Source organism: Erythrolamprus reginae, chromosome 11, assembly GCF_031021105.1.
Source record: "Erythrolamprus reginae isolate rEryReg1 chromosome 11, rEryReg1.hap1, whole genome shotgun sequence".
Lineage (NCBI taxonomy): Eukaryota > Metazoa > Chordata > Lepidosauria > Squamata > Dipsadidae > Erythrolamprus > Erythrolamprus reginae.
The window spans coordinates 1056768-1080695 of NC_091960.1; the positions used below are offsets into that span (position 1 = coordinate 1056768).

Consider the following 23928-nt stretch of genomic DNA (forward strand, 5'->3'; position numbering starts at 1 on the left):
TGGGTCAGTTTCCAAGTTGTGATCATGTCACCGTGGGGATGCTGCAACAAACAGGTCTTAAGTGACTTGCAACTTCCAACAGTCATTGAATGAACTGTTGTAATTCAACTATCTCAACAATCTCAATTCTGGCCAACTTGCAATCAAAGCAATGTAATTAAAATTATTAAGTATTTATGTAAGTAATAAGAATGTAAGTAAAATTAATAAGTATAATGAGCGCTAACTGTGGAGCAGGGTTTCCCAACCTTGGCAACTTGAAGATATTTGGACTTCAACTCCCAGAATTCCCCAGCCAGCAAATCTTCAAGTTGCCAAGGTTGGGAAACACCGCTCTGGAGGCTTTGGCTCCATTTCCTGTGAAAACCGAGCGGGGCGGCGCAGTTTTTCCTTTTTTTAATTTAAAGCACGTGCCTGGCCTTCCCTTCGGCTCTTTAACCTTGTCACTTTCCGGGAAGAATATGTTCCGCCTCTTCGCGTTCTAGCCAATGGGGGAGCTGCGGCCGCTTAGTTTAATAAGAAAAAGCTTCGCGGGTCTTCACGCCCCTTGAACCACGATTGGTCGAAGAACTCGGAGGCATAGAGTAGCTCGCGGATTGGGTAACATGACAAATTCTTCTGTTATTGGACGAAGCGCTAGAAGGGGCGGGCAGCCCGGCTCCGGAGATATTGATGTAGCGTGGGGGTGGTGGGAGGTATCCGTCTGCTTTTCGAAATCTGATTGGTCGCCTCCTTTTTCCCCAGCCGCGGCGCGCGTTTACATCGCCCCGCCCCTTCTCTCCTGATTGGGCAAGGGCCAGCGCAGGCGCGGGAGGCGCCCCCGAGCAAAGATGGCCGCGGTGGTAGCGGCTGCTCGTGTCCTGTCTGAGGCGGCACTGACGGGCGGGCTGCGGGCGCTGCGGTGCGGGGGCGGCGCTGGCTGCAGGCGGGGACGGTGGAAGCGGGGCGCTGCCTGGGCGCTGACGAGCCGGACGTGGAGCTCGGGGGCTCCGCAGGGGGTGCCTCCTCAGGCGAAGGCGGCGGGGCCGGGGCTGACCGGAGCCGTCCTGAGGGAGGTGGCCCAGCAGCAGCAGCAGAAGGTGAGGGCCGGCCAGGCCATCGGGGGCCAACGCGACCGTCCCCTCCTCAAGTGCCGGGCTCCAGAGGCCTGGGAAGCCGTGTTGGGGCCTCGGGCCTCGCCCCCTGGGAGCTCGGAGGGCTAGCAGTAGGTTAGGCCAAGCCAGAAGTTGGGGCCCAAACGCCCACCGGCCTTAGCCGGAGCTCAGAGATGGAGCTTCACTGAGCGTCAGACCTGGGCATCCTGTCATTCAAAAATTGCAGGTAGTCCTCGACTTACGACGGTTCCTTTAATGGCGGGTCACAGCTACCCTGGCACTTTAAAAAGGGACTGAGGACCGTTTTTCACACTTAGTGGCCATTGCGGCATCCTCGTGGACATATGATCAAAGTTCAGCCATTTGGCCATGGTCGCGGTATCCCAGGTCACAAAGAAGCTGCCTTGGTTGACCTCCTGACAAGCAAAGTCAATAGGGAAGCCAGGTTCACTTTATAACCCAACAGGGAAAAAATGACATCAACAGTTTTCACGCTCACAACTGTTGTTTGGCCGTAAGTGTGAAAAACAGTGCTCATGTTTTACAGCTGGCTCATATTCATGATGTTTGCAATGATCTTGAAATCACACGATCCCATTTTGTTTGTGACAGCGGTGAAGCAAAGTCAATGGATTAACCGGATTCATCTCTTAACTGTATTACTAACATAGCAACTGTGGGGATTCATGTAACAACTCTGGCAAAAAAGATTCTAAAATGGGGCAAAATTCACATAACCATTCTCTCTCCACCGGAAACGTTGGTCTCAGTTGTGGTCATAAGTGGAGGACTATCCGTATATGGTGTCTATGGTTGTGCTCTACTTCCATTCAGCATTTTCTCTCTCTCCCCATCCAGTCAACGGGAGAAGAAGATGGGAAAGGCTCCGATGAACAACAAGAGAAGACGAAAAAGCAGAACCCGGCCTATACCAAGAGACTGCTGCAGATAGTAGGCCTTCTCGGAGCTGGCAATGGCATAGCAATTATTTATATTTTTGGTAAGTCCGCTTTCAGCCTGTGATTTCATGGTATGCCCAAGATAAAATCAGCACCTGCCAGTGCATCGTATTGAAGCTCTCTTGTCTGCTTACAATCTTGCCAGTGCATCGTATTGAAGCTCTCTTGTCTGCTTACAATCTGAATTGTTGCAGTTGTACCGGAGGGCCAGGCCTCTGCCTAATATCTTCCAGTGAACAGTGTTTGTGTTGATGGAGGTTTCCATCTGAAATCAAACTATACATTACAGTGCTCAGAAGGTGAAGAGTTGAATAGTTTATTGCCGTTATTTTAGATCTTTAAAATACTGGTTGGGCCCCCTTTGTTGCCATTAGTGATTCTTCAGTCATTCCAGAAGATTGATTGATGGCAAGAATTGTATGCAGTTTTATTTCTTTATCCTAAATTTAGTTTCCTTACGTTAGGAAGCGTGATGAGATGAGGTATGCTTTCTCCCCAGGCTATTAAATGGTTCCATATTTTTCATTGTTGAGAAATATTTTTCATTCTTTCTAACGCTCACTCACACCCTCTTTTTCCATCAGGTCGAAATTCATTGGATGAAAATGGTGCGAAGGTAAGATGCTTTATCATCTAAAGAAAGTTTTCTTGTTAACTAAGTGGCTGCCACTAGGGGTCGTTCGGTGTTCAAAAGGTGCTGACCAGTCTAAAGTTAGATGTTGTAGCCTGTTTTAGCAGCAGCACGGAAAAGATTAATTTGAGGTCCAAATAAATTTAGTGTCGGTAAAATCTGACCAGGAAAAGCAAGTTATGAAATGTGATGAATGCCCACATCCCAAGAATTATATATCCCTGTAGAGCAGAGGTATCCAACCTTGGTAACTTTTAAGACTTGTGGACCCCAACACCCAGAATTCCTCAGCATGCACTGGGGAATTCTGGAAGCTGCCAAGGTTGGACACCCATGCTGTAGAGCAAAACACCTTTCCACGCAAGCTTCAAAAATAGCAGCCCTTCACTTTTTCATTGTGGTGGTTGGCCCTTTAGATGGCAGCAGCCCTGAAAGGCCACTTAGACTGAGAATGGGCGTTATTCAAGTTCACTAAGAGACCTTGATTAGACTTGAGCCTATTTCTTCTATGTTGACATGCAGCATTCTAGCTTCGGCCTTTTGCAACGAGGCGGCAGAAATTGCTGAGCTCCAAAAATAACCAAGTCAAACTCCCAGCCTCAAAATTGCCCACTTCACAGGACTTCACAGTTGCAAAAAGAAAGGAGAAGGTTGTGTGAACAGTGACCTCTTAATGACAGGTTTGCAATGTTCCAATTTTGTTACAGGTACTTGTTGACTTACAATCTTTTGTTAACAAATGCTGTGATTTGTGTAACAACGGCAAAAAAACCCCAACAAAACAGCCTGACTCAATGTCTTGCTTAGTACTGGAAATTTTGGTCCCAGTGTTGTGTTTGTAAGTTGAGTACTACCTGTAATTTGTTTTTATTTATTGATTGATTGATTGATTTGTATGCCGCCCCTCTCCGGAGACTCGGAGCGGCTAACAGCAACAATAAAGCAGTGTACAAATAGTAGTCTGATGTTAGAAACAATTAAAAACCCATTAATATAAAAAACCAAACATACATACATACATGCTTGCTTAATACATTGTTGTAAAAGAAAAATGGCTCTTAATTGTTTTTATTTTGTTTATTTGTATCCCACCTTTATTTTTACTAACTTAACTCAAGGCAGTGAACATATCCAGTACACCTTGCTCCTCCTATTTTCCTCACCACAACAACCCTGTAGGGTGGGTTGGGCTGAGAAAGTGACAGGCCCAAAGTCACCCAACTGGCTTTTGTGCCTAAGGCAGGACTGGAACTCACCGTCTCCTGCCTTAACCACCAAACCAAACTGCAGTTCTTATACTTTGCTGAAGTGTGTTATGACCTGTTCCTCGTTTTTGTAACTTTTACTCCCCTCACTAGCAAATAGCCATGGCTCCTTTTACGAAATATCTCTAGGGATGCTCTGTGTCTCCTCATCCCAGACAAAATAGGTGTAACTTGCAGAGCAGCCAGGGAAAAAGGCTTCCCTTTCACTGAGCACAGAATGTAATCCAGGGCAGCTTCCACCCAAATCCCCTTTGTGCCACCGAGACAATATTTGGGTGGCGATTTCCTGTGACACGATGACTCAGCCCAGGACAGGCCATGGGGGAAAGTCGGAAGCCAAGTTCCCACAGATATTTTGTGGTCCTGATTACAGCAGGCACATGTTGCCAAGGATGTGTGAAAGGAGTCCCAGCTGATGGGCCATTGAGGTACCTCTTGTCACGAGGGGGGGGGGGGGGACTAAGAGAGAAGGGGGGGCTCTTTAGGGGAGTGCGACACATTTGCTAATGAGGATGCAGTTGCTTGAGAAAGTTTCTTTCAGGCTTCCAACATTTTGTCCAGATGTGGGGTTTGTTCTTCCATTGGCGAATTTCAGGGAAACAATATCCTAGATGGAAAGGGGGGGGGGGGGCGTGCTTAAAGTTTGTAGTATGCTTGTACATTCTGCATTGTTCAATATATATATATATATATATATATATATATATATATATATATATATATTTAGTATATATTTTTATTTTATTTGACATACAAACATTTAAACACCATACAAAACGACATTAAACATTCACGATTTATATATATACAAAGTTTATCTTTTACAATTCTATTTGCTGTACCTTTTTCTTAATTTCCACCCAGTTGTATATTTTCTCCCACACTCTATAATAGTCCTTATTTTGTTGGTTTTGTATCTCATATGTTAATTTGCTAAATTTGGCGCAGTCTAATATTTTTTTAATCACCATTTCTTTGTTTGGAGTCTTCAATATATTTTTTAATCTAACCAAATCAAAGGTCAGTAGTGACTCTGTAGCTCAGTCTACGGTCTGATCTTGGCATTTTTGTATTCATTATCCTTTATCCTTTTTCACCTGATCTAGTTTCCTATCAATATTATTGAAATACACACACACACACACACACACACAAACAAAATCTCACAGTAGTATTCAGCATGTCTGCATAAATGTCTTCCCCACGCCCTCAGCCACAATTAATGTACAAAACGTTGCAACCTAAATCAATAAGCATCATTTTGGTTACGAAAGGTATTGTTGAGCAGGGAAATGCAGGCAGTTGTACAGTGTTTCTACATTTTAAAGTTGTGATTTGCCTTCCCTATTTATTTCCCCAAGTTGGTGCTTTCTAAATTTGTCTGGGGTGACACCCTCTGGATTGTAGAGCCGGCACACTTATCCTACAGGGGTCATTTTTTAAAATTGTTGATTCCTAAAGAGATGCTCCCCCTTCCTGTGAATTGCAAGCCAGGCAGAGGGTGGAGGATTCTTTTGATCTGTAGCACAAGTCCCAAGTGCCCTGGAGGAAAGAAGGTGTGAATTGCTAGTGGCCTTACACATCCCTGAGGCATTTTGAAAGGCAGACTTAAAACACACCCACCCACTATCCCCAACACCTCTTTTAAGGCCCTGGCTTCCTGATTGCCTTCCTCTATACTGGCGGCTTTGAAGTTGGAAGCTGCCATTCTTCACCTTGTTGTAAACAACCACCTGAATTATCCTCGGAGGGGAGGACCTCATACTGCCCTATCCAAGAGGAAGAGAAGGCTCCTTAAATCACCCTGGGCGCAGGACCCTCCTCTTCTCCCCCAGCCCCCATCGGTCATCCCAACCTGGACACGTTCCTTTCATGCTCCTCCTGGGCCTTGGTTTCTTCTCACTGTGATGGGCTTTCGTTCAGCTTATGGCTGGCACATGCCATCTGCTTTGGGTTGTTTGCACTAACAAGCACAATTCCGGCACAATTGGCAGCTGTCTGAGAAGTTCTGTGGGGAGGAAGCAGGTTGGAGCACAGGGGCCCTGACTGGGCTCTTTCCCCTTGAATGCAGGCAAAGGGGAGCTGGTTTGGTTTATTTGGATCGGCCTTTCCTATTTTGCCCCCAAAATATTTTCCCCACCACAACAAGCTTGTGAGGTGGGTTGGGCTGAGAGTGAGGGACTGGTCTAGGGTCATTCGGCCAGCTTTCGTGGCTGAGGTGGGACTCAAACTCACCATCACCCACTGACTGGACCAAGGTCATGTTTAAGGCAGGATTAGTACTGACCAGCTAACATTCCTGGCTCAGGCACAGGACCTGGTCTTGCTTTCTCCTACTTTCCAGCCTGGGGCCTTATATTCTCATGCTGTGGTGGCCCAAACCATTATCAATGAGAGTCATAAATGTTTGTCTTTTAAGGGGACGTTCTCCTCCCCCACCTACCCAGTTTAAAAATTAAATTTGAAGCAGGGAGACCTGTGTCATAACCTGTTCTTGTGAATCCTCTGTTTTTCAGCTTCTGTGTCTCCCATATATCTTTGATAATTAGCAGTTATATGGTACGATAGCCCTCGAATGATGTTATTAATATGAGAGATAGTTATCCTAGAGTGGTGGCTAGAGTAACCAAAGAAGTTCCCTAAGGTTCTCTGTTATAGGAGGGGATGTCGAATAGACTTGTATGCAGCCCCAGGTCCCCATACAAGTCTAATAAATAATAATATAATAATAATAACAATATTCCCTTCCATTGGTAGGTTATCTCAGATAGTATAAGTTGGGTGTCTATACATTTGCCTCAAACCTGAGCCCCTGTTTGGGGGGAAAGCGGGGGGGGGGGCACAGGATGTCTAGGACCCTTACAAATGGCCTTGCTTTGAAGTCGCTCCCTGCCTCTCCCCGCCTGCCCCTTTCTTTCCGTCCTGCTCTGGGCCCATAATAAGAAAGACCCCTTTGGTTGTGCTAATGACCCTTTTCCAGGCTGCCTGTCGCATTCATGCGAATGGCCACCCTCGTGAGGCCTGAGGGCAAATGTGCCTGGTCTGAAGCCACCGGCTGGCACACTTGACAACTTCCTGCAAGTCGCCTGGCATCGCCTGGCCCATCGCGCGGCCTAAGTGGCTGTGAAAGAGGCTCCCGGGCTTTGATCTTCCTTTCTTTCCCACACTTTCCTTCGGCCTCCGTGGCCTGAGAAGTGTGGGTCCCCTCACAGGGGCTGCTTGATCTTTTTTTATTACAAATTTCCTTCCTCACTCTTCCCATCTGCATTAACCTCCCAGCCTCCGTCTCGGACACAAAATGTTGGGAAACTTCTGAAGAGCTGTGCTTGGGGCAGCCACCCTGGGAAAATCTTGAAGAGCCGTCTGCTTCTGGGTCCCCTCCTCGTTGCCTCTTGGACATTTGGGCAGAACTCCTTGGTATTGTTCTCAAGGAGAGAAGCCATTAAGGAGAAACAGTGAGGACATAGAAGACTGACGGCAGAAAAAGACCTCGTGGTCCATCTAGTCTGCCCTAATACTATTTCCTGTATTTTATCTTAGGATGGATCTATGTTTATCCCAGGCATGTTTAAATTCAGTGACTGTGGATTTACCAACCACGTCTGCTGGAAGTTTGTTCCAAGGATCTACTACTCTTTCAGTGAAATAATAACCAGTGGAACAGCTTGCCTCTAGAAGTTGTAGGTGCCTCATCAGTGGAGGTTTTTAAGAAGAGATTGGAGAGCCCTGTCTGAAAGGGTACAGGATCTCCTGCTTTAATCAGGGGACTGGACTCGAAGACCCCCCCGGTCCCTTCCAGCTCTATTCAGATCCTGTTTTGTGGTGTGTTGCTGACTTTCTTTTATTTGGGGCTGGAGTTTTGGAACCTTTCTGGTTGTTGGAGAAAACTCCCCTGATCTTCAAGGAGATCCAATCAGTCCATCCAAAAAGAAGTCAACCCTGACTGTCCTTTCGAAGGCCAAAGCTCAAAATACGTTGCCACCAAATGAGAAGAGAAGGCATCTTGGAAAGGACCCTGCTGAGGTTGGGAAAGTTGGAAGGCAAAATGTGAAGGGGAGTGTGTGTGTGTGTGTATCCATTGATTTTAGGCCACCCTTTTCCTTGGACTCAGGGCAACTTACAACATGTCAGCAATAGCACTTCTTTTTTTTAACAAAGCCAGCCTGTTGCCCCCACAATCCGGGTCCTCATTTGACCCACCTCGGAAGGATGGAAGGCTGAGTCAACCTGGAGCCGGTGGTGAGATTTGAACTGCTGATCTGCAGATCTAGCAGTCAGCTTTAGTGGCCTGCAGTACTGCACTCTATATAGAGCAGGAGGCGTCAGAATAGTGTCCATCCACGCAATGAACATGGATTTGGGCAAACTCCGGGAGGCCGGGGGGGGCGGGGACATGCGGTCCACGGCTTGCAAAGAGTCGAACACGACTTAGCCACAATCCCCATGTGATCCTTTTCCCGCCCTCTCAGAAACCCCCGTGTTCCAGAGTCTGTTTGGTATCTCAGGCGTGTAGATGTCCCAGCCCTTCCAAATTCTGACTGAAACATTGGTTAGAAAGCAGGGACTTGCCTGCCCTTGAAATCAAAGCAGTTTTGCCAGGGATGTTGGCTTTCCACACGGCTGCCTCCCCCCTGGATCCAAGCAGGCCTCTCTGGGCTTCCCAGTCCACGGGCGTCGGAAGACCGTTTTCTCCGGCTGGGTCCTGTGTGCCGGATTGGGGGGTGGGCAGTGGGGGCAGACCATGGCCTTGCTTCCAGGGCTCAGTGTTTGCAGAGACGGGAGGCGTTTTTCCTTCCCCCTGTTGAAATTCCTCCCAGCTGCATGGAATCCCTTGCCGGCTGTGGCCCACTGTCCCTGCACTGTCCCTGCGTTCCAGATCATGTGGCCACAGGGAAGCTGCCACGGTCATAAGTGTGAAACACGGTCCCAAGCCCCTTTTTTCAGTGCCCAAACAAATGGTTGTAAGTCGAGCGAGTCCCCGCAGGGAACTTTCCCGAGTCTTTCTGGCTTTAGACCGGCAGAGAAATCGGAAATCTTAAATTCTCACCCAACCGAGGGCCTTGGTTTCCCTCTGCAAATTTCCTCTGGTTAACAAGTTTGCAGATAAACCCAACATTGGACACGGTCAGTTGGGTAAATCTGGCAGCGGAGGCTGGATTTGCTTAAGGGGGGTGGGAGGGGAAAGACCCCCAGGCAGCTGCCATTGTGAGGCAGGGCACTGCCTGTTCTCCATTGTCAGCCTCAGTTTCCTGCCCTGACAAGTTGACGCTGCTCCGTTGCCTGGAACAAAGCAGACCAGGCCTCGGGTTCTTACTGGTGCCTTTTACCGCCTCTTCACTCGGCCTCTTCCTTCCGCCTCGCTTTACATAATCCCAAATTTCTCAGCCAAAGAAGTAAAACAGAACAATGGCTCGTGAGCTGGCGTGTGCCCCTCCGCCAGGGATTAGCTCGGTTTCACGTGGCCTTCGGTCCAGGAAGAGCCCAGAGGATTCATACCATTGCCCTGTCTGTCTTTTCGTAAAAATTATCCGCCGTGGGATTGATCCTAGCCCTGCCGCCGGGGTTGGAGCGGAGGAGTTGTAGAACCCACCGGGATTTCTTGAAAGGGTTTTGCAGTTTAAGCCAACAGCTGCTTCCCTTCTGCACCTGTAGCTGAAAAGAATAAACTTCTTGCTGTCCTGGTAGGATGGCTCTGTATTCACGCACTCATGCACAGTCAGATGGGGTATTTGTGGGGGGGGACGGGGGGGGGGGGCACACACCATTGTTGTTTTAAGATCTATTAAGAGCTATTGTCACTTTGTGTGGGTGTTTCTTTGGGGCTCAAACAGCTGGTGCTTTCAAAAACAGGCAGAGTGGAACAGGGCTGCTTTGGCCAGAGAGGCTTCGGTGGGTGGGTGGGGGGAGCTGGTTCAGCCTTATTTCAGAATGTTAAGAGTGCAATTATTTTGACCCAAAGATAAGAAACAGAAATACAAACCTGAAATGCAGCTCTAGCTGAGTTGTCTGCGGAAATCAGTAAGAGGAATGAGGGACCCAGGCCTGTTATAAAAAGGACTGCCCAGTTTTTAAAAAAATATTGTGTCTCTTCTTCCTGCTCCCCCCACTTGTTCATTCCTCTTGGGCAGGGGTCTCCAAGCTTAATCACTTTAAGACTGGTGGACTTCAGCTCCCAGAACTCCCCAGCCAGCAACGTTTAAGATTTATGGACTTCTGGAAATTGAAGCCCACAGGTCCTAAAGTTGCCAAGGTTTAAGCTCCTTTTGGTTCCCCACTTTGGTGGGACTGGGGCTTGCGGTGCTGAACGTTAGAAAGGGTCCTCTACAGTGGGACCACCCCCACCCCCCTGCAAAAACACGATTGGCTCCCTGCTCCTGGCTTCCCCTGAGCCTTTTTAAAAACGTGAATTGTTTGGGAGGCCCTGGGAAGAATGGAATGATGTCACCCGTTTACTATGGTGGCTGTGGTTTGCTTGCTTGCGTGCTCTCATTTTGCCATTTTTAGCTGTATATTGTTTGGTGATTGGCCACATAGGTGCCATTAACCATTCAGGCTGTGGTGGTGAGAAATACAAACGACCTCTGTTTCGGCAGCCTTTGGACCTTTGGGGATTTGAGACCGGAATTCCTGAGCGGTTCTTATTCTTAGCCTTAGGTTTTAAGCTGAACTGAAAATCAGCCTTGCGTTTAAGGCAGGCTAGGAAAAAAGAAGTGATATTGAATAGAATAGAGCTGGAAGGGACCGTGGAGGTCTTCTAGCCCAGCCTCCTGCCCAGGTAGAAGAACCTGTACCACTTCAGGGAAGTGAGTGCCCGGTCTCCTCTTAAAAACCTCCAGGGATGGAGTGGCCACGCTCTGTGCCACCAGTTAATTGTCCTGCCAGGAAATTCCTCCTTAATTCCAGGTGGCTCCTCTCCTTGAGTAGTTTCCCTCCCGGTTCCTCTCTAGGCTGATGATGTTGATGCAGTCTATGGAAGGAGGCTCCCAGAATTGAGCCTTCTTCCCCTGCCAAAGCTGCTTTGGCTCTGGAGGGTCTAGGGCCCAGGGTCCTGCGGGGTCTCCGCTTGCTGGCGGGGAACACGGGAGAGCCGCTTCCTACCCCTTTGCCACAACCATCCAACTCAGAGGTGTGAGGGCCATTTGGCTAGTGCCCCAAAACTCAGGGCTTGTGCAAACATCCAAGTTGTGGCCTGCGTGTGTTTTTTAATGGCGCAAAAGGGATTTTTCTGCCGTCCACCTTCTATGTTTCTAGGTTTCAATCCATGTTCTCCCTTTGTCAGATGGTGACGCCCAAGGCTCCGAGCTCCCAACACTCCCAGCTGCCCCAGGCCTCCTCGGCTTGCTCACCAGGAGGCCTCTAAGAGGGGCTACTCAGGAGCCCCCGGTCAGGACTCACCTGGACAAACTGTCTTTTCCCCCAGAGCATTCAGTTCAGGTAGCCTTTGGCTTATGGCCACAAGAGAACCCAAAGTTTCGGTTTCTAAGTGAAACATTAGTCCAGTCAATTTTGCCCCTTTTCACACCCTTTCTTGCCACCGATGTTAAGTGAACCACAGCAAGGTCTCTGTGGATTTCAACTCCCAGAAGCTGTGGGGAATTCTGGGAGTTGAAGTCCAGAAGTCTTAAAGTGGCCAAGCGTGGATGCCTCTGCCTCAAAGTGTTATTCCCCTCTCTTGATGCATTCACACGTTCATCTGTTTCCAAGGAGGTCTGGGGGAGAAACCCCCCCCCCCAAAGCTCCTCTCTCTCATGAAGCCTTTGTTCTCCTCTCTTCCCTCAGTGTCTGAGTCTCCATCATATCCTGGGTTTCCTTTCTTTTCCTTTCAATTAAAAGTCTCTGCTCCTGGAATGGCGCCGAGCATGGGAATGATACGATCCCCAAATTAACCATGTCCTTCCGCATCCCTCCTTCCTTCCTGCCATCTGTTTTGACCCGGCCGGTCTTCCGCTGACCTGTTTACCTGACCAGCCTGAACTCTGGCTTACAGCCTGATGCTTCTCCAAGAAACAAATACATACAAATCTAATGAATGAATAAATAAATGAACGAATGAACGATTAAATAAATAAACAAACAAATGTTTTGTAAACCTGAAAGTGGGGAAAAGAACAATCATAGGCATGAAAGCCAGCTGGGTGACTTTGGGTCAATTATCAGGAGACATTGAGTTCTAGTCCTGCCTTGGTCGCCTAGGTCAGTGTTTCCCAACTTTGGCCACTTGAAGATATCTGGACTTCAACTCCCAGCGAATGCTGGCTGGGGAAGTCCAAATATCTTCAAGTTACCAAGGTTGGGAAACACTGACCTAAGGTGACTTTGGGCTAGTCTCCAGGTGACTGGGAGGTCTAGTCCAGCCGGGTAATCTGGCCAGTTCTCTCAGCCCAGCCCACCTCCCAAGGTAGTTATACTGGAGGAAGGAAGAGGAGGATGGAGTATTAAGGTATGTTCACCTCCTTGGATAATTATTTGTAGAATAAAGGTGGGATACAAATAAACAGATTGACAAGACTTGTGTTGCTGTGTGTCCGTGATGCCCCCCCCTCCCAGCCCCCATTTGGAATTAGGAAGGGGTCCCTTGGAATCCAGACAAACACCCCATTTCCTCTCAAAAGCCCCTTTGGGGCAGCTGTGACCTGGGTGACTGAGAATCCTCACAGATATATTGTTCTCTCTCTCTCTCTTTTCCCCAGATTCCTGACGAATTTGATGACGGTAAGTAGACAAGACCGGGGTTTTGAAAAGGTCCTTGATGGGCTCCGGTCAGCAGGTTGATTTGAGGGTCAGGAATGGGAGCGTGGGGGCTTCCAAAGCAAATCTGGAGTTGGCCCCCTGGTGCACAGAAACCCCCACTGGAATGCTGACTGCATGGTCTTCTTTCTGCGTTTCTTGAGAGCAAAAAGGGAAGTGAATTGATTCAGCTCATCCATACGTTTCCCTGTCCAGGCCTCGGCTGAGTCCGGCCTCCGCTGAACTGCCCTAGAAGCTGGGAAGGGATTACGCTGCTACAGCTGTGACCCGGTGCCCTCCTCCTCCTCGGCTCTTAATCACCTTTTCAAAAAGCGAAGGTTCCAACCCCAATCGCTTTCCCCCCTTGGCTGTCGGCTGCCGGGGGGGGGGGGGTTTCTGTCCCCCTCCCCCAAAGCACCAGGCACGTTTTTTTCAAAAGCAGGCGGGGGAGGGGGCAGGACTTTGCAGGACAGGAAGGCAGCCTCCACCGTGCTCCCTTCCTCGGACCCTCTAGGGCCTCCCCCCTCCCTCCCCCCTTGCACATAGCTGGAGGCCAACGTCCCTGGTGCTCACATAATAGGGACGGACGGAGGCTTTGGGGGGGGGGCAGGGTGGCGCGTCCCCAGGGTGGCTCAAGCGTGTCACGAGCATTCCAGATGTCCCTCTGACGAGCGAGGCAGCTGTGGAAGCCGGTTTGGGGTCTTGACATCTTTGGGTTGCTTCTGAGGTTGACCAGTCTCTGCTTTTGCAGCAGGTTCTGCCATGGCTTGACCCAATCGCTCCCCCCCCCTGCATGTGGGGTTGTTCTTTAACACAAGACTTGTGGGCTTCCTCAGCCAGCCATGGGGGTTGAATGATGGGGGAGAGTTTTGTGCAGGCGGAAGGGGACCCCAACAACTAGCCACAGTCCCCAACTATACCTAGTCGAAGTCTTCTTAGCAAAATGTTTCTCTAAATAAACTTATCATGATACTATCATACACTGCTATTACATCCACCACTGCAACCACCCACAAACCACGAAACCACCAACCACTATAACAAACCACTAACTCAAACCACTCTATAACAAGCCACTATCTCATGGAACTACACCCATGCAAGGCTGCGACTCCTTATATATAGGTGACAGCCAATCAGGTTGCAGCACAATTAGCCAACCCATGATTACATACTGGTTATGGCTCACATCAAGTAATATTACAACTATGGCTACAGACCATTTTCTTGCATTGTAATATTACCTCCAGAAATAATCTTATTTCTGACATCGACGTCCATAAAGTCTTAAAGTGGACATGTTGGGAGACCCCTGCTTTATAAGCCAGGTTGACCTGGTGACCCCCTTAGATAAGGATTCTGGCCGCTGGAGTCCAGCCATCTAAAAGGTGGGAGAGGAGCAGTATCAAAGTTGAAGGGTGGAATTGTAGAGCCGGAAAGGACCTCGGCAGTATTGGGCAGTCCAGCCCTTATTCCATCTCAGTCAAACGGTGGCCTAGTCTATTCTTGCAAATGACGGAGCACCCACAGCTTCCAGTGGCAAGCCGTTCCGCTGTTTAATTGTTCTGTCTGAAAGTTTCTCCTCCAGATTCCATCCGTTATTTCTTCTTGTAATTATATGAATAGTATAAAGGCAACGGCTCTTTTCATAATTCCAAAGCCCCCGTTGGAGAATTCCAACTTTATGGAAGACTCCAATCTGGGTTGGTCATCAGGACCCAGGGGACCCGGCCCGAATGTCCAGAACAGAAAAGCCCTGGTCCCAGTGAGCGACCCAGCTTCGATCCTGCAACGTTATCCTGGGAGACGTAGATCCGGCCTTCATTCTTGAGGATCTGAGCTTTGGAAAGGGGGGAGGAGGAGGAGGAGGGGGCTGCCATGTGGGGCAGAGGGGCAGATGGGGCCTGGCCGCAGCTTCCCCAAAGCAGATTGTGGTGGAACGCTTGGGACAAGAGTGGGGAGGGGAGTCCCCGGAGGGAGGGGCCACCCAGGCATATGTGCTGACAGATTAAAAGCAGTAGCCCCATTGTCCCACCCACCCCACACAAAAGAAATTCCTCCTTCTGCCCCCCCCCCCCTTTTCCCTTCCTTCCAGATTTCTAGCTACCTCATCCCACCTGGGTGGAAAAAACTGCACACGTGGTGGGGAAGCCTGGTTTGTTTCACCGTATCTGCCCAGCCTCTCTCTCTCACACACACACACACAGACACTCACTCTCTCTCTGTCTCTCTCTCTCGCTTCCTTCCTGGGTTGTTTAATTTATGGAGGCTTGCAGGGGAGGAGGAAAGAGCCCCTTAGCCGGGAGGTTATGTCGCTTTGCCTGCAAAAGTCAGATGTCGTCCGAATGGGGCTGGGAGGGACCTTGGAGGTCTTCTAGTCCAGCCCAGGAGAACCTCTACCATTTCAGACAGGGGGCTGCCAAGCCTGTCTTTAAATAATAATAATTTATTAGACTTGTATGCCGCCCCTCTCCGAAGACTCCAGGGATGGGCCGCGATAGGACAGCAGTCTTCCCAGGAGGGTTTGAGGGGCCGCCCCAAAGAAAAAGAGGGGGTCAACCTCTTCTCCAAAGCACCAGCAGGCAGGACAAGAAACATTGGATGGAAACTAATCAAGGAAAAAACCTGGAATTAAGGAGGAATGTCCTAACAGGGAGGACAATGAACCAGTGGAACTGCGTGCCTCCAGAAGCTGTGGGTGCTCCAAGACTGGAGGTTTTTATGACAGCCACCTGTTTGAGAGAGTCCAGGGCCTCCTGCTTGAGCAGAGGGTTGGACTAGAAGACCTCCAAGGCCCCTTCCTGCTCTCTTCCCATTGATTCATCATCAACATCATTTGAGGAGGGGGGGCAGCCACAGGGAGCCTCTTCCTGGGATTCCACCGTGGCCCCCTCCAGTTGACAGGAATCCTGGGCCTGCCTCACCCTCCCTGGCCCAGCTGCTCCGCTCCCATTACCATAACAATGTGCCCCAAATTACAGCCCATTCAACAGGCCTGCCTTTGATTGATTAACTTAGAGCTTCTGTTTGAATAACCCTGGCGGCTACAACGCGGAGGCTGGGGTCTCGGAGGGACAGTTAACGGGGCGGGCGGGGAGGCGGCCCTCTCGCTCACACGCTCTTTCTTCCCCAGACTGACCTCTGCTTAAGCAAGCTGGTCCTCCGAGAATCCCTTCTAGGGTTGGGGGGGGAGAGCGCTGCAGCCCCACATATGTTCCAGCAACATCAGGTGGTTGGGGAGGGGTCGAGGGGGGGGGGGGAGGCCCAGCGATGAAGCCAGGTTAGAGTCCGTGTTCAGCTCAGAAACTACAATCCAATACTCTTTCTTTTTCCCCTCCTTCCTTTTGGGGACTCGCAGGCAGTCCTCTGCAACCATGGGGGAGGGCCTTTTCTGTTGCTGCTCCGGCTTTATGGAATCAACTCCCCCCCGAGATCCCCACGAAGGCCTGGCTATGCCAGCAGGCCTGGGGGCCCTAAATCAACCACCAGCTTGTCCGTGTGTATGAATCGGTATGAATGGCTAGTACGTGTGTCACTGAACTGTTATTCTGAATTTTAATTAGGGTTTTAGAAATTAGTTTGCTATTGTTATTCTTACTTGTAATTTACACTGTTGTAAGCCGCCCTGAGTCCTTCAAATTAAATAAAATAAATAAGCCACCGTTGGGAGCGTTATTCCCTTTGCTAAGCGAGGAGGGTGTTAAGTGAGTTGCTCCTGACTTTGCAACCTTTTCCCCCATGGTTGTTAAGCGAATCGCTGCAGTTTAAGTGGGCCAAGCAGTCCTTAAACGAATCCAGCTTCCCGCCTCTGCTTTGCTTCTCAGGGATGGTCACAAATAGTGATTGCACAACCTGGGACGCTGCAACAGTTGTAAACGCGCATCAATACACGCATCAATTGCCAAGCTCCTGAATTCTGTTCACATGACCTCTGGGGGGCTGCAAGAGTCTTAAATGCCAGAACTGGCCATAAGTCCCCCCCCCCTTCTTTAAGCACCCTTGTAACTTGGAGTGGCCACTAAATGAATGGCCACTAAACATCGACCACTGGGGATTTATTCCACTTGAGACCTCAAAGCATAAAGTTTGATGGGTGGAAGTAACCTTAAATACAGCCACTCCCTCATTCCCTGCCCAGAACAATGCCCACTGAAAAAGTAGAAATTGGACTTGTGGTTTTTGATTTCTTGTAGTTTCGCAGGATTGGAAGAACCGGCTTTGGTGGCCCATGGCCAGCGCCCAGGAGCGAAAGGCCTATCGGACTGGGTGCATGTCACGTCATACTTGGACATTGCAGAGTCCAGGGGCCTGGATCCCATCTGCAGTGGGTTCTGCAACGTGTTGTCTTCCATTTGGCTTACAGATGTGGTGGTCATTCAGCAGCTGCGAAGGTCATACAAGTATTTCAAAGATTATAGCCAGGTGAGTCTCCTCTCTCATCTATTTTAGGGAACAGGAGTGTCCAAGCCTGGGGACTTTAAGACTTGTGGACCTCAGTTACCAGAATCCCCCAGCCAGCCTGTGCTGCCTAGGGAATTCTGGGAGTGGAAGTCCACAGGTCTTAAAATGGCCAAGATTGGACAGCACTGTTTTTAGAATATTTTCCCAAATGAAGAACTGCACCATAATGAATTTATAACCAAGTTGGCTTTAAAACTTTGTGGTTTCCCATCCAGTCAAGATGATCCCCCCCCCCCCCCGTTCAAACTAGGGATAAAATATAGCATCTCCCCTCCTGCTTCCCACTCCCCCCCCCCCAAACTCTGATGGCCTCGCTTTCTTTTTCCAGATGATCATGGAGCCCACCAGCCCTAAGTTGCTGCCAGATCCCTTGAAGGAGCCGTATTACCAGCCCCCTTACACCCTGGTCATCGAACTGACCGATGTCCTGCTGCACCCTGAATGGTCGGTCTGTATCCTTTCCAAGAATTGGGGATGGGGGCAGCGTGATCCCCCCCCCCCCGTCAGAGCCAGGGGGCAGGATGTGCCTTTAGTTGCCCCCTTGAGTCGTGTGGGGTCCTTGGTGCTCTCTGAGCTTGGTGCTGTTCTTGCAGACGTTTCATTACCAGACTGGGTCACATCATCAGTGTTGGAAGGGAGCAGGATGATTTCACCTAGTCCGAGTTGTGGATAATGGAACGTCTGCAAGGAAAGGAGCAGAATGTCCACCAGGACCGACGGGGGTTAGTGGGTCATCGTCCCTTCTGCCTCCCTGGTCTTAGCTTTCTCTCATGGACGCTCTTTCTTTCTCTCTCTCTCTCTCTCTCTGCATCCTGTCCCCAGTTAGTGACCGGCTGGCGCTTCAAAAAGAGGCCGGGCATCGACAACCTCTTCCAGCAGTTGGCTCCTCTCTATGAAATTGTCATTTTCACCTCGGAGACGGGCATGGTGAGTGGTGCAGGGGGGGCCCTGGGAGGAGGCAGAGGGCTTGGCTCCTCTCTTCCCCCCCATTTGGAAGAGGCTTTGATTATGCAGAATGAGCCTGGCCCCTTCGGTTGAAATTAAATCCCATTAGGGAGCCCTGAAGAGGTTCTTTTAGCTCCGAAGCCTCCACACTGGGCAACTTTCAAGACTTGTGGGCTTCATATCCCCAGAATCCTGGCCGGTGGGGAGATTCTGGGAGTTGAAGCCCCCAAGTCTTAAAGTAGCCCTTTTAGCTAAAACTCCCTGATAGTTTCGGGACCAGCAAACACTGCTCCAGGTGTGGCTGAGCTGAGCTTTGTCCTTGACCGGGAGCTTTGGAAATGAGTGTTCCAGCAAAGGAGGAAGGAAAGGGCGATCCAGCTTTCCTCCAGCCGTCCTGGACTTTGTGTCCGATGCCCATGCTGGACACACAGATGCCCTGGGATGGCAGGGGATAACCTTAGACCAGTGTTTCCCAACCTTGGCAGCTTGAAGATATTTGGACTTCAACTCCCAGAATTCCCTAGCCAGCATTTGCATTCGCTGGCTGGGGAATTCTGGGAGTTGAAGTCCAGATATCTTCAAGTTGCCAAGGTTGGGAAACACTGCCTTAGATCAATCAGAGAGAGGGGGTGGAGGGGAAGGTTGGCCCAGCTGGCTAGCCCGTGCCCCTGGCCCTCTCCTCCCTTCCACGCTCCTCCTTCCTCACGCTTGAGTGGTGGCCGTGGGGTCTCTCCCAGGGAGCGTGCCACGGCTCATTTGAATGTGAATGGCCCCCTCCCGGTGCCTTGCAGCCTCTTGAATCCGAAGCATTGCTGTGCTAATTGAGTGGGCCTGTCTTTGGGGAGAAAGCAGCACCCCAGCCTTCACCCCAAAGGTCAGCGGAGGCTGCGGCCATCCACCTCTGCCTTCTGGGCACTTAGTTAACTCGTGGGGTCCAGCTAGGTCAAATCCAGAGCGGTGGCCCTAAAACGGGCAGACGCAGCATCACAATTCACAACAGCTCCTTGTTTAAGGACTGTTGACCCCTCAAGAAAAAGTACATAGTCAAGAAAATACACTGCTCAAAAAAATAAAGGGAACACTTAAACAACACAATATAACTCCAAGTAAGTCAAAGCTCTGTGAAATCAAACTGTCCACTGAGGAAGCAACACTGATTGACCATCAATTTCACCGATTCGTGAGGCCGTCACTCCTTTTAAAGTCCTTTTAGAGTTATTCCAGGCTGGGAAATTCCCCCCGCCTTCTCTCTCCTCTCCCAGACAGCCTTCCCCCTCATCGACAGCGTGGACCCCCACGGCTTCATCTCCTACCGGCTCTTCCGAGACGCCACTCGCTACATGGATGGGCATCACGTTAAGGTAGGGCTGCAGCGCGGTCGGGAGGGGGCCCATGTGGGAGGGGCTCAGGGGTCCTTTGTAGGGGGGGGCTTTAGAGTGGCACCTGAAGGGGGGAATAGGAAAGTGGACGATTGATGATGGCAGAAAAAGGCCTCCTGGTCCATCTCGTCTGCCCTTATACTATTTCCTGTGTTTTATCTTAGGGTGGATCTGTGTTTATCCCAGGCAGGTTTACATTCAGTGACTGTGGATTGACCAACCACGTCTGCTGGAAGTTTGTTGCAAGCATCTACGACTCTTTCAGTCTCACTCACATTGCTTCTGATCTTTCCCCCAACTAACCTCAGATTGTGGCCCCTTGTTCTCGTGTTCACTTTCCTATTAAAAACACTTCCTTCCTGTGTTGTAATCATAGGTTCAGGTTTGTTCCAAGCCTCTACTGCTCTTCCAGTCAAATCATATTTTCTCATGTTGCTTCTGATCTTTCCCCCAACTCACCTCTCAGATTGTGCCCCCTTCTTCTCGTGTTCACTTTCCTATTGAAAACACTTCCCTCCTGAACCTTATTTAACCCTTTGATGTATTTAAATGCTTCGATCGTGTCCCCCCTTTCCCTTCTGTCCTCCAGATTAGGGGCCCAAAGGATGCTTGTGAGACAGATGTGCCCCTTGAAAAGAATATTAAGCCTGGGAAACAAGGAGAGGCAAAGCTTTGTTGTGGCCCCCAAGCCCCCACTGCTCTCCCCGTTTCTTTGCCTTTTGCTGTTATTTAATTGGTTCTCGGCTGCTTTTGGTCATTGGCACAAGGACACCCAGCCGGCTTCCATGCCTAAGGCCGGACTAGAACTCGCCCCCTCCCACTTTCTGTCCTGGCACCTGAACCGCCAGACCTGCCTGCTTGACTAGGAGCTCAGCTGGTCCGTCTCCCAAACGCACAGTTGGAGGATTTGGCTTCCGTGGGGTCCTTGAAGAAAAAGAGTACAGGACCCCAAAGCTCCCTGAGGACCCCCCTGGCCTTTTGCCCTTCGGAGCGCCCCCCCCCCCCCCCCCGTGGGCCCTCTCTTGGCATCCCAGAACGTCTCCTTCCTCGGCCCCCTCCACTACCTGTTGCCTCTCTGGACAAGCCAGCAGCTGCCTTAGCCACGCGCTCCACCAGGCGAGTCCCCTGGGCCAGCTGTCCACAATAGAGGGAGGATGGCTTAGCTGGGGGGGAGCTGCCTTCTGTCTGTCTTCTGCGCTGCCTCCCCCCCACCTCCCATCTGCTCCTGGTGGGGGGCCTTCTCCCTACCTTAATTGTTTGGATTCTTCCCCCTTCTCCAAGGAAGCATTTTGAGGGGCCCATGGCGTTGCATTAGAGGTGGGGAAAGAGCGCAGGCCCACTTCAGCCCCAGTCCTCAAGGAAGGCTCTCTCTGGGGAGACACGTCTTCTCTTGTTCTTCCCCCCCCCCCCTTTCTTCTCTCCTCTTCTCCCAGCCAGGGTATAGCCTACACACTAAATGTTAAATTTGTTTGATCACTTTTTTTCTGGGTTTTTATGCTGTTTTTTCCTCTTTTATTTCCTGCTGTTAATGTTGAAGGCCTGCTTTTGTTTCACTCTGTTTGTTTTTCTGTTTTGCATTTTATCTTTTATGAATAAAGCAATAAATAATACAAAAGGGAGAAGCCGTCCAGGCAATTAAACCTAACCCTTAAAGAAGGTGTTTTTAACTGTGCCGGGGGAGCAGGTTTCTGCCCAATTCCTTCAGATTGTCTTTGTACTGAAAGATTTGTCTAGAAAACAAGACGGCTGCTCTAATCCAGCATGGAAGCCAGAGTGAATGAAAAGGGGGGGGGGAACCCCCACAGAAAACTAGTTGATTGAACTGCTTAACTTTCAGTTACTGACCACTGTGAAGAATCTGTCATTTATTATGATGATTATGAGCCTTTTTTAGTTAATTTTCCCAATCCGTTTAATGTGTCCTTTCCACTCTCAGTTGTGCATTGCCTGTTTATGCTTTGATGTTTTATCTGTGCAGAGATAAAAGAGGCCCCTAGGAAGCAGGTGGGCAGTTTTAAAAGTAGAGAGAGAGGCAGATGAGAGAGAGAGAGAGGTCAGTTTTGTAATTCTGGGAGTTGAAATCCACTCATCTTATAGTTACCAAGGTTGTTTGTTTGAAAGATGGTGGAAGGAGAAATGGATGAATAGATGGACAGACAGACAGATGATAGGTTGGTTGGTTGGTTGGTTGGTTGGTTGGTTGGTTGGTTGGTTGAATAAATGATAGAAAGATAGATGGATAGATGGACAGATGACATAGGTTGAATGGACGAATGGACAGATAGATGACAGATTGATTGATTCAATGGATGGATGGATGTAGAAAGATAGATGGGCAGATGGACAGACAGACAGATGACATAAGTTCGATGGCTGGACAGACAGATGACATTAATTGATTGATTGGATGGATTGATAGATGGATGAGGGATGGACATAGGGAGAAGACATAAAGGTTGATGAATCGGACGGATGGAGCCTAGACGGCCAGAGGTCCCACCTGCCAGTCTCCTTGCTCCCCCAGGACATCTCCTGCCTGAACCGGGACGCGGCCAAGGTGGTGGTGGTGGACTGCAAGAAGGAGGCCTTCCGCCTGCAGCCCTTCAACGGCCTGGCCCTCAAGAAGTGGGACGGGAACTCTGATGACCGCACCCTCTTCGACCTGTCCGCCTTCCTCAAAAGTGAGCCCGGGGCAAGGCACAAACGTTGGACGTTGGGTTTCAATGGTTAACGCCATTTGTGGTTATAGCAACGTCTCGCATGTGTCACGTTGGGAAATTTACCAAAAAAATGGGGGGGGGGGTATTTTATTTTGTGTTTTACTGCCCTGAAAAAATTGGGGAATGGACCCTTTTTCTTCCCCCTTACACCAACCCCTCCCTTCTCCCCCCTTCTCCATTTCCCTATTTCTTAATTCCCATTTATATTCAGAAACCAGGCAGAGGCCCCAGTTCCAAGGAGAGCCGCCCTTGGCTGCCTCCCTGCTCAGCTGTTTTTCCCTGAAGGTCCAGAGGGAGCTGTGGGCCCTGGTCTGGCCAGGCTTTGGCCTGGGGAATCCCCTGCGCTGAGGGCAGAGACGGAGGGTGTGAGTGGGGAGAGGGTCGGCCGGCCAAGAATCACGCCCGGCTCTTCTCGCCCACAGCCATCGCCATGAGTGGCGTGGAGGACGTGCGCTCGGTGCTGGAGAACTACTCCTTGGAGGAGGATCCGCTGGAGGCTTTCAAGCGCCGGCAGTCCCAGCTGGAGCAGGTGAGGGGGAGGGGGGGGGGCGGGAGGGGGGGCGGGACGGCCTTGGCCCACAGACAGGGGGGGGGGCTGCTGCTCAGGTGGGATAGTGTGACATGTGCTCGCCCCCTGTGGCTCTGAGTGCTAGCGGAGTCCAGCGCAATCCTGCTCCTGCACCTGGGCAGGTAGCAAAATCGCGCGCAGTCACACAGGTGCGCCCGTGTTTTGGCGCGGTAACCGTGGAGTCCAGCGCAATTATGCTACTGAACCTAGGCAGGTAGTGAAATCGTGTGCGGACACGCAGGTGCATATGTGTTCGGTGTAGGAACCGTGGAGTCCAGCGCAATTTTGCCACTGCACCTGGGCAGGTAGTGAAATTGCCTGCGGACATGCAGGTGTGCCTGTGGCGTCCAAATTTTGATCCTGTGACCCCGGGGCGACTGCAGCGGTCCCCACTCTGAGAAACAGTCATGGGCCTCTTTTTCCTGTCCCGTTGTAACTTGGAATGGTCACTAAATAAACGTTGGTCACTGAAGGGCTCCCTGTATGGAACCTGCCAGAGGGGGGGGAATTCTCGGAGGGGACTGGCCGGGGTCTTAAAGGGGCCACGCTTGGGCGCCTCTGTCTGAGTCCCTCTGGGCCGAGGAGGGGGCTGCCTCGGGGGCTGATGGCCGTGTCTGTGGCCCTTGGCAGGAGGAGCAGCAGCGCCTCTCGGACCTGACCCAGCACAAGAAGCAGCAGCTCTTCCTGGGCTCCCTGGCCAGCCGGCTGTGGCCTCGCTCCAAGCAGCAGTGACCCCGGACCCCCTCAGGACCAGCCGCCCCCCCACCATCTGCCGATGGACTTCTCAGCCGCTCCTGCCCCTCGGAATCCCGGCCGGATGGGGAGGCTGCAGCAGGAGGGGGGGGCAGACTTTGGGTCGACCCGGACACGGATCGTGGGCTGCGGCCTGCCCCTCCAGCAGACCCAGACTTTGGTGGGTGAATGGGGGCCTGCCTCTCCACCCTGGGGGGGGGCGCTTCAAGGACGGGCAGCCAAGCCCCCCCTCCTGAGCCTGACGTCACTGGAAAGGAGGAAGAACTCCAGCCAGGAGAGGAGGAGGAAGAGGGGGCCACTCCAGTGTCCCTCATCCCTTGTTATCATGTTCCCATCGGGCGACAGACGGTGCCATTGGTCAGCCTGTTGGGGTGAACGGAAAGGAATGTTGGGTGCACCCCAAATAAATGGCCATCTTTATAAGAA

At 50.6% G+C, this 23928-nt stretch overlaps 1 protein-coding gene across 1 annotated transcript; it reads left to right on the forward strand.

The window, feature by feature from the left end:
• Positions 1-790: 790 nt before the first annotated feature.
• TIMM50 (translocase of inner mitochondrial membrane 50) lies at positions 791-23928 on the forward strand. Its single transcript, XM_070764488.1, has 11 exons — positions 791-1079; positions 1953-2094; positions 2638-2669; positions 12640-12661; positions 17040-17098; positions 17466-17585; positions 17960-18064; positions 19345-19443; positions 21986-22142; positions 22604-22710; positions 23380-23928. The coding sequence occupies exons 1-11, from the start codon at positions 831-833 to the stop codon at positions 23479-23481; spliced, it is 1194 nt and encodes a 397-aa protein (XP_070620589.1). The 5' UTR covers positions 791-830; the 3' UTR covers positions 23482-23928.

What these genes read in the sequence shown, in the direction of transcription:
- TIMM50 (XM_070764488.1), top strand. Translation starts at nt 831, where the DNA reads ATGGCCGCGGTGGTAGCGGCTGCTCGTGTCCTGTCTGAGGCGGCACTG. An exon ending in CCCAGCAGCAGCAGCAGAAG is followed by an intron (nt 1,080 to 1,952) that starts GTGAGGGCCGGC and finishes CTCCCCATCCAG; the next exon opens with TCAACGGGAGAAGAAGATGG. An exon ending in AGCAATTATTTATATTTTTG is followed by an intron (nt 2,095 to 2,637) that starts GTAAGTCCGCTT and finishes TTTTTCCATCAG; the next exon opens with GTCGAAATTCATTGGATGAA.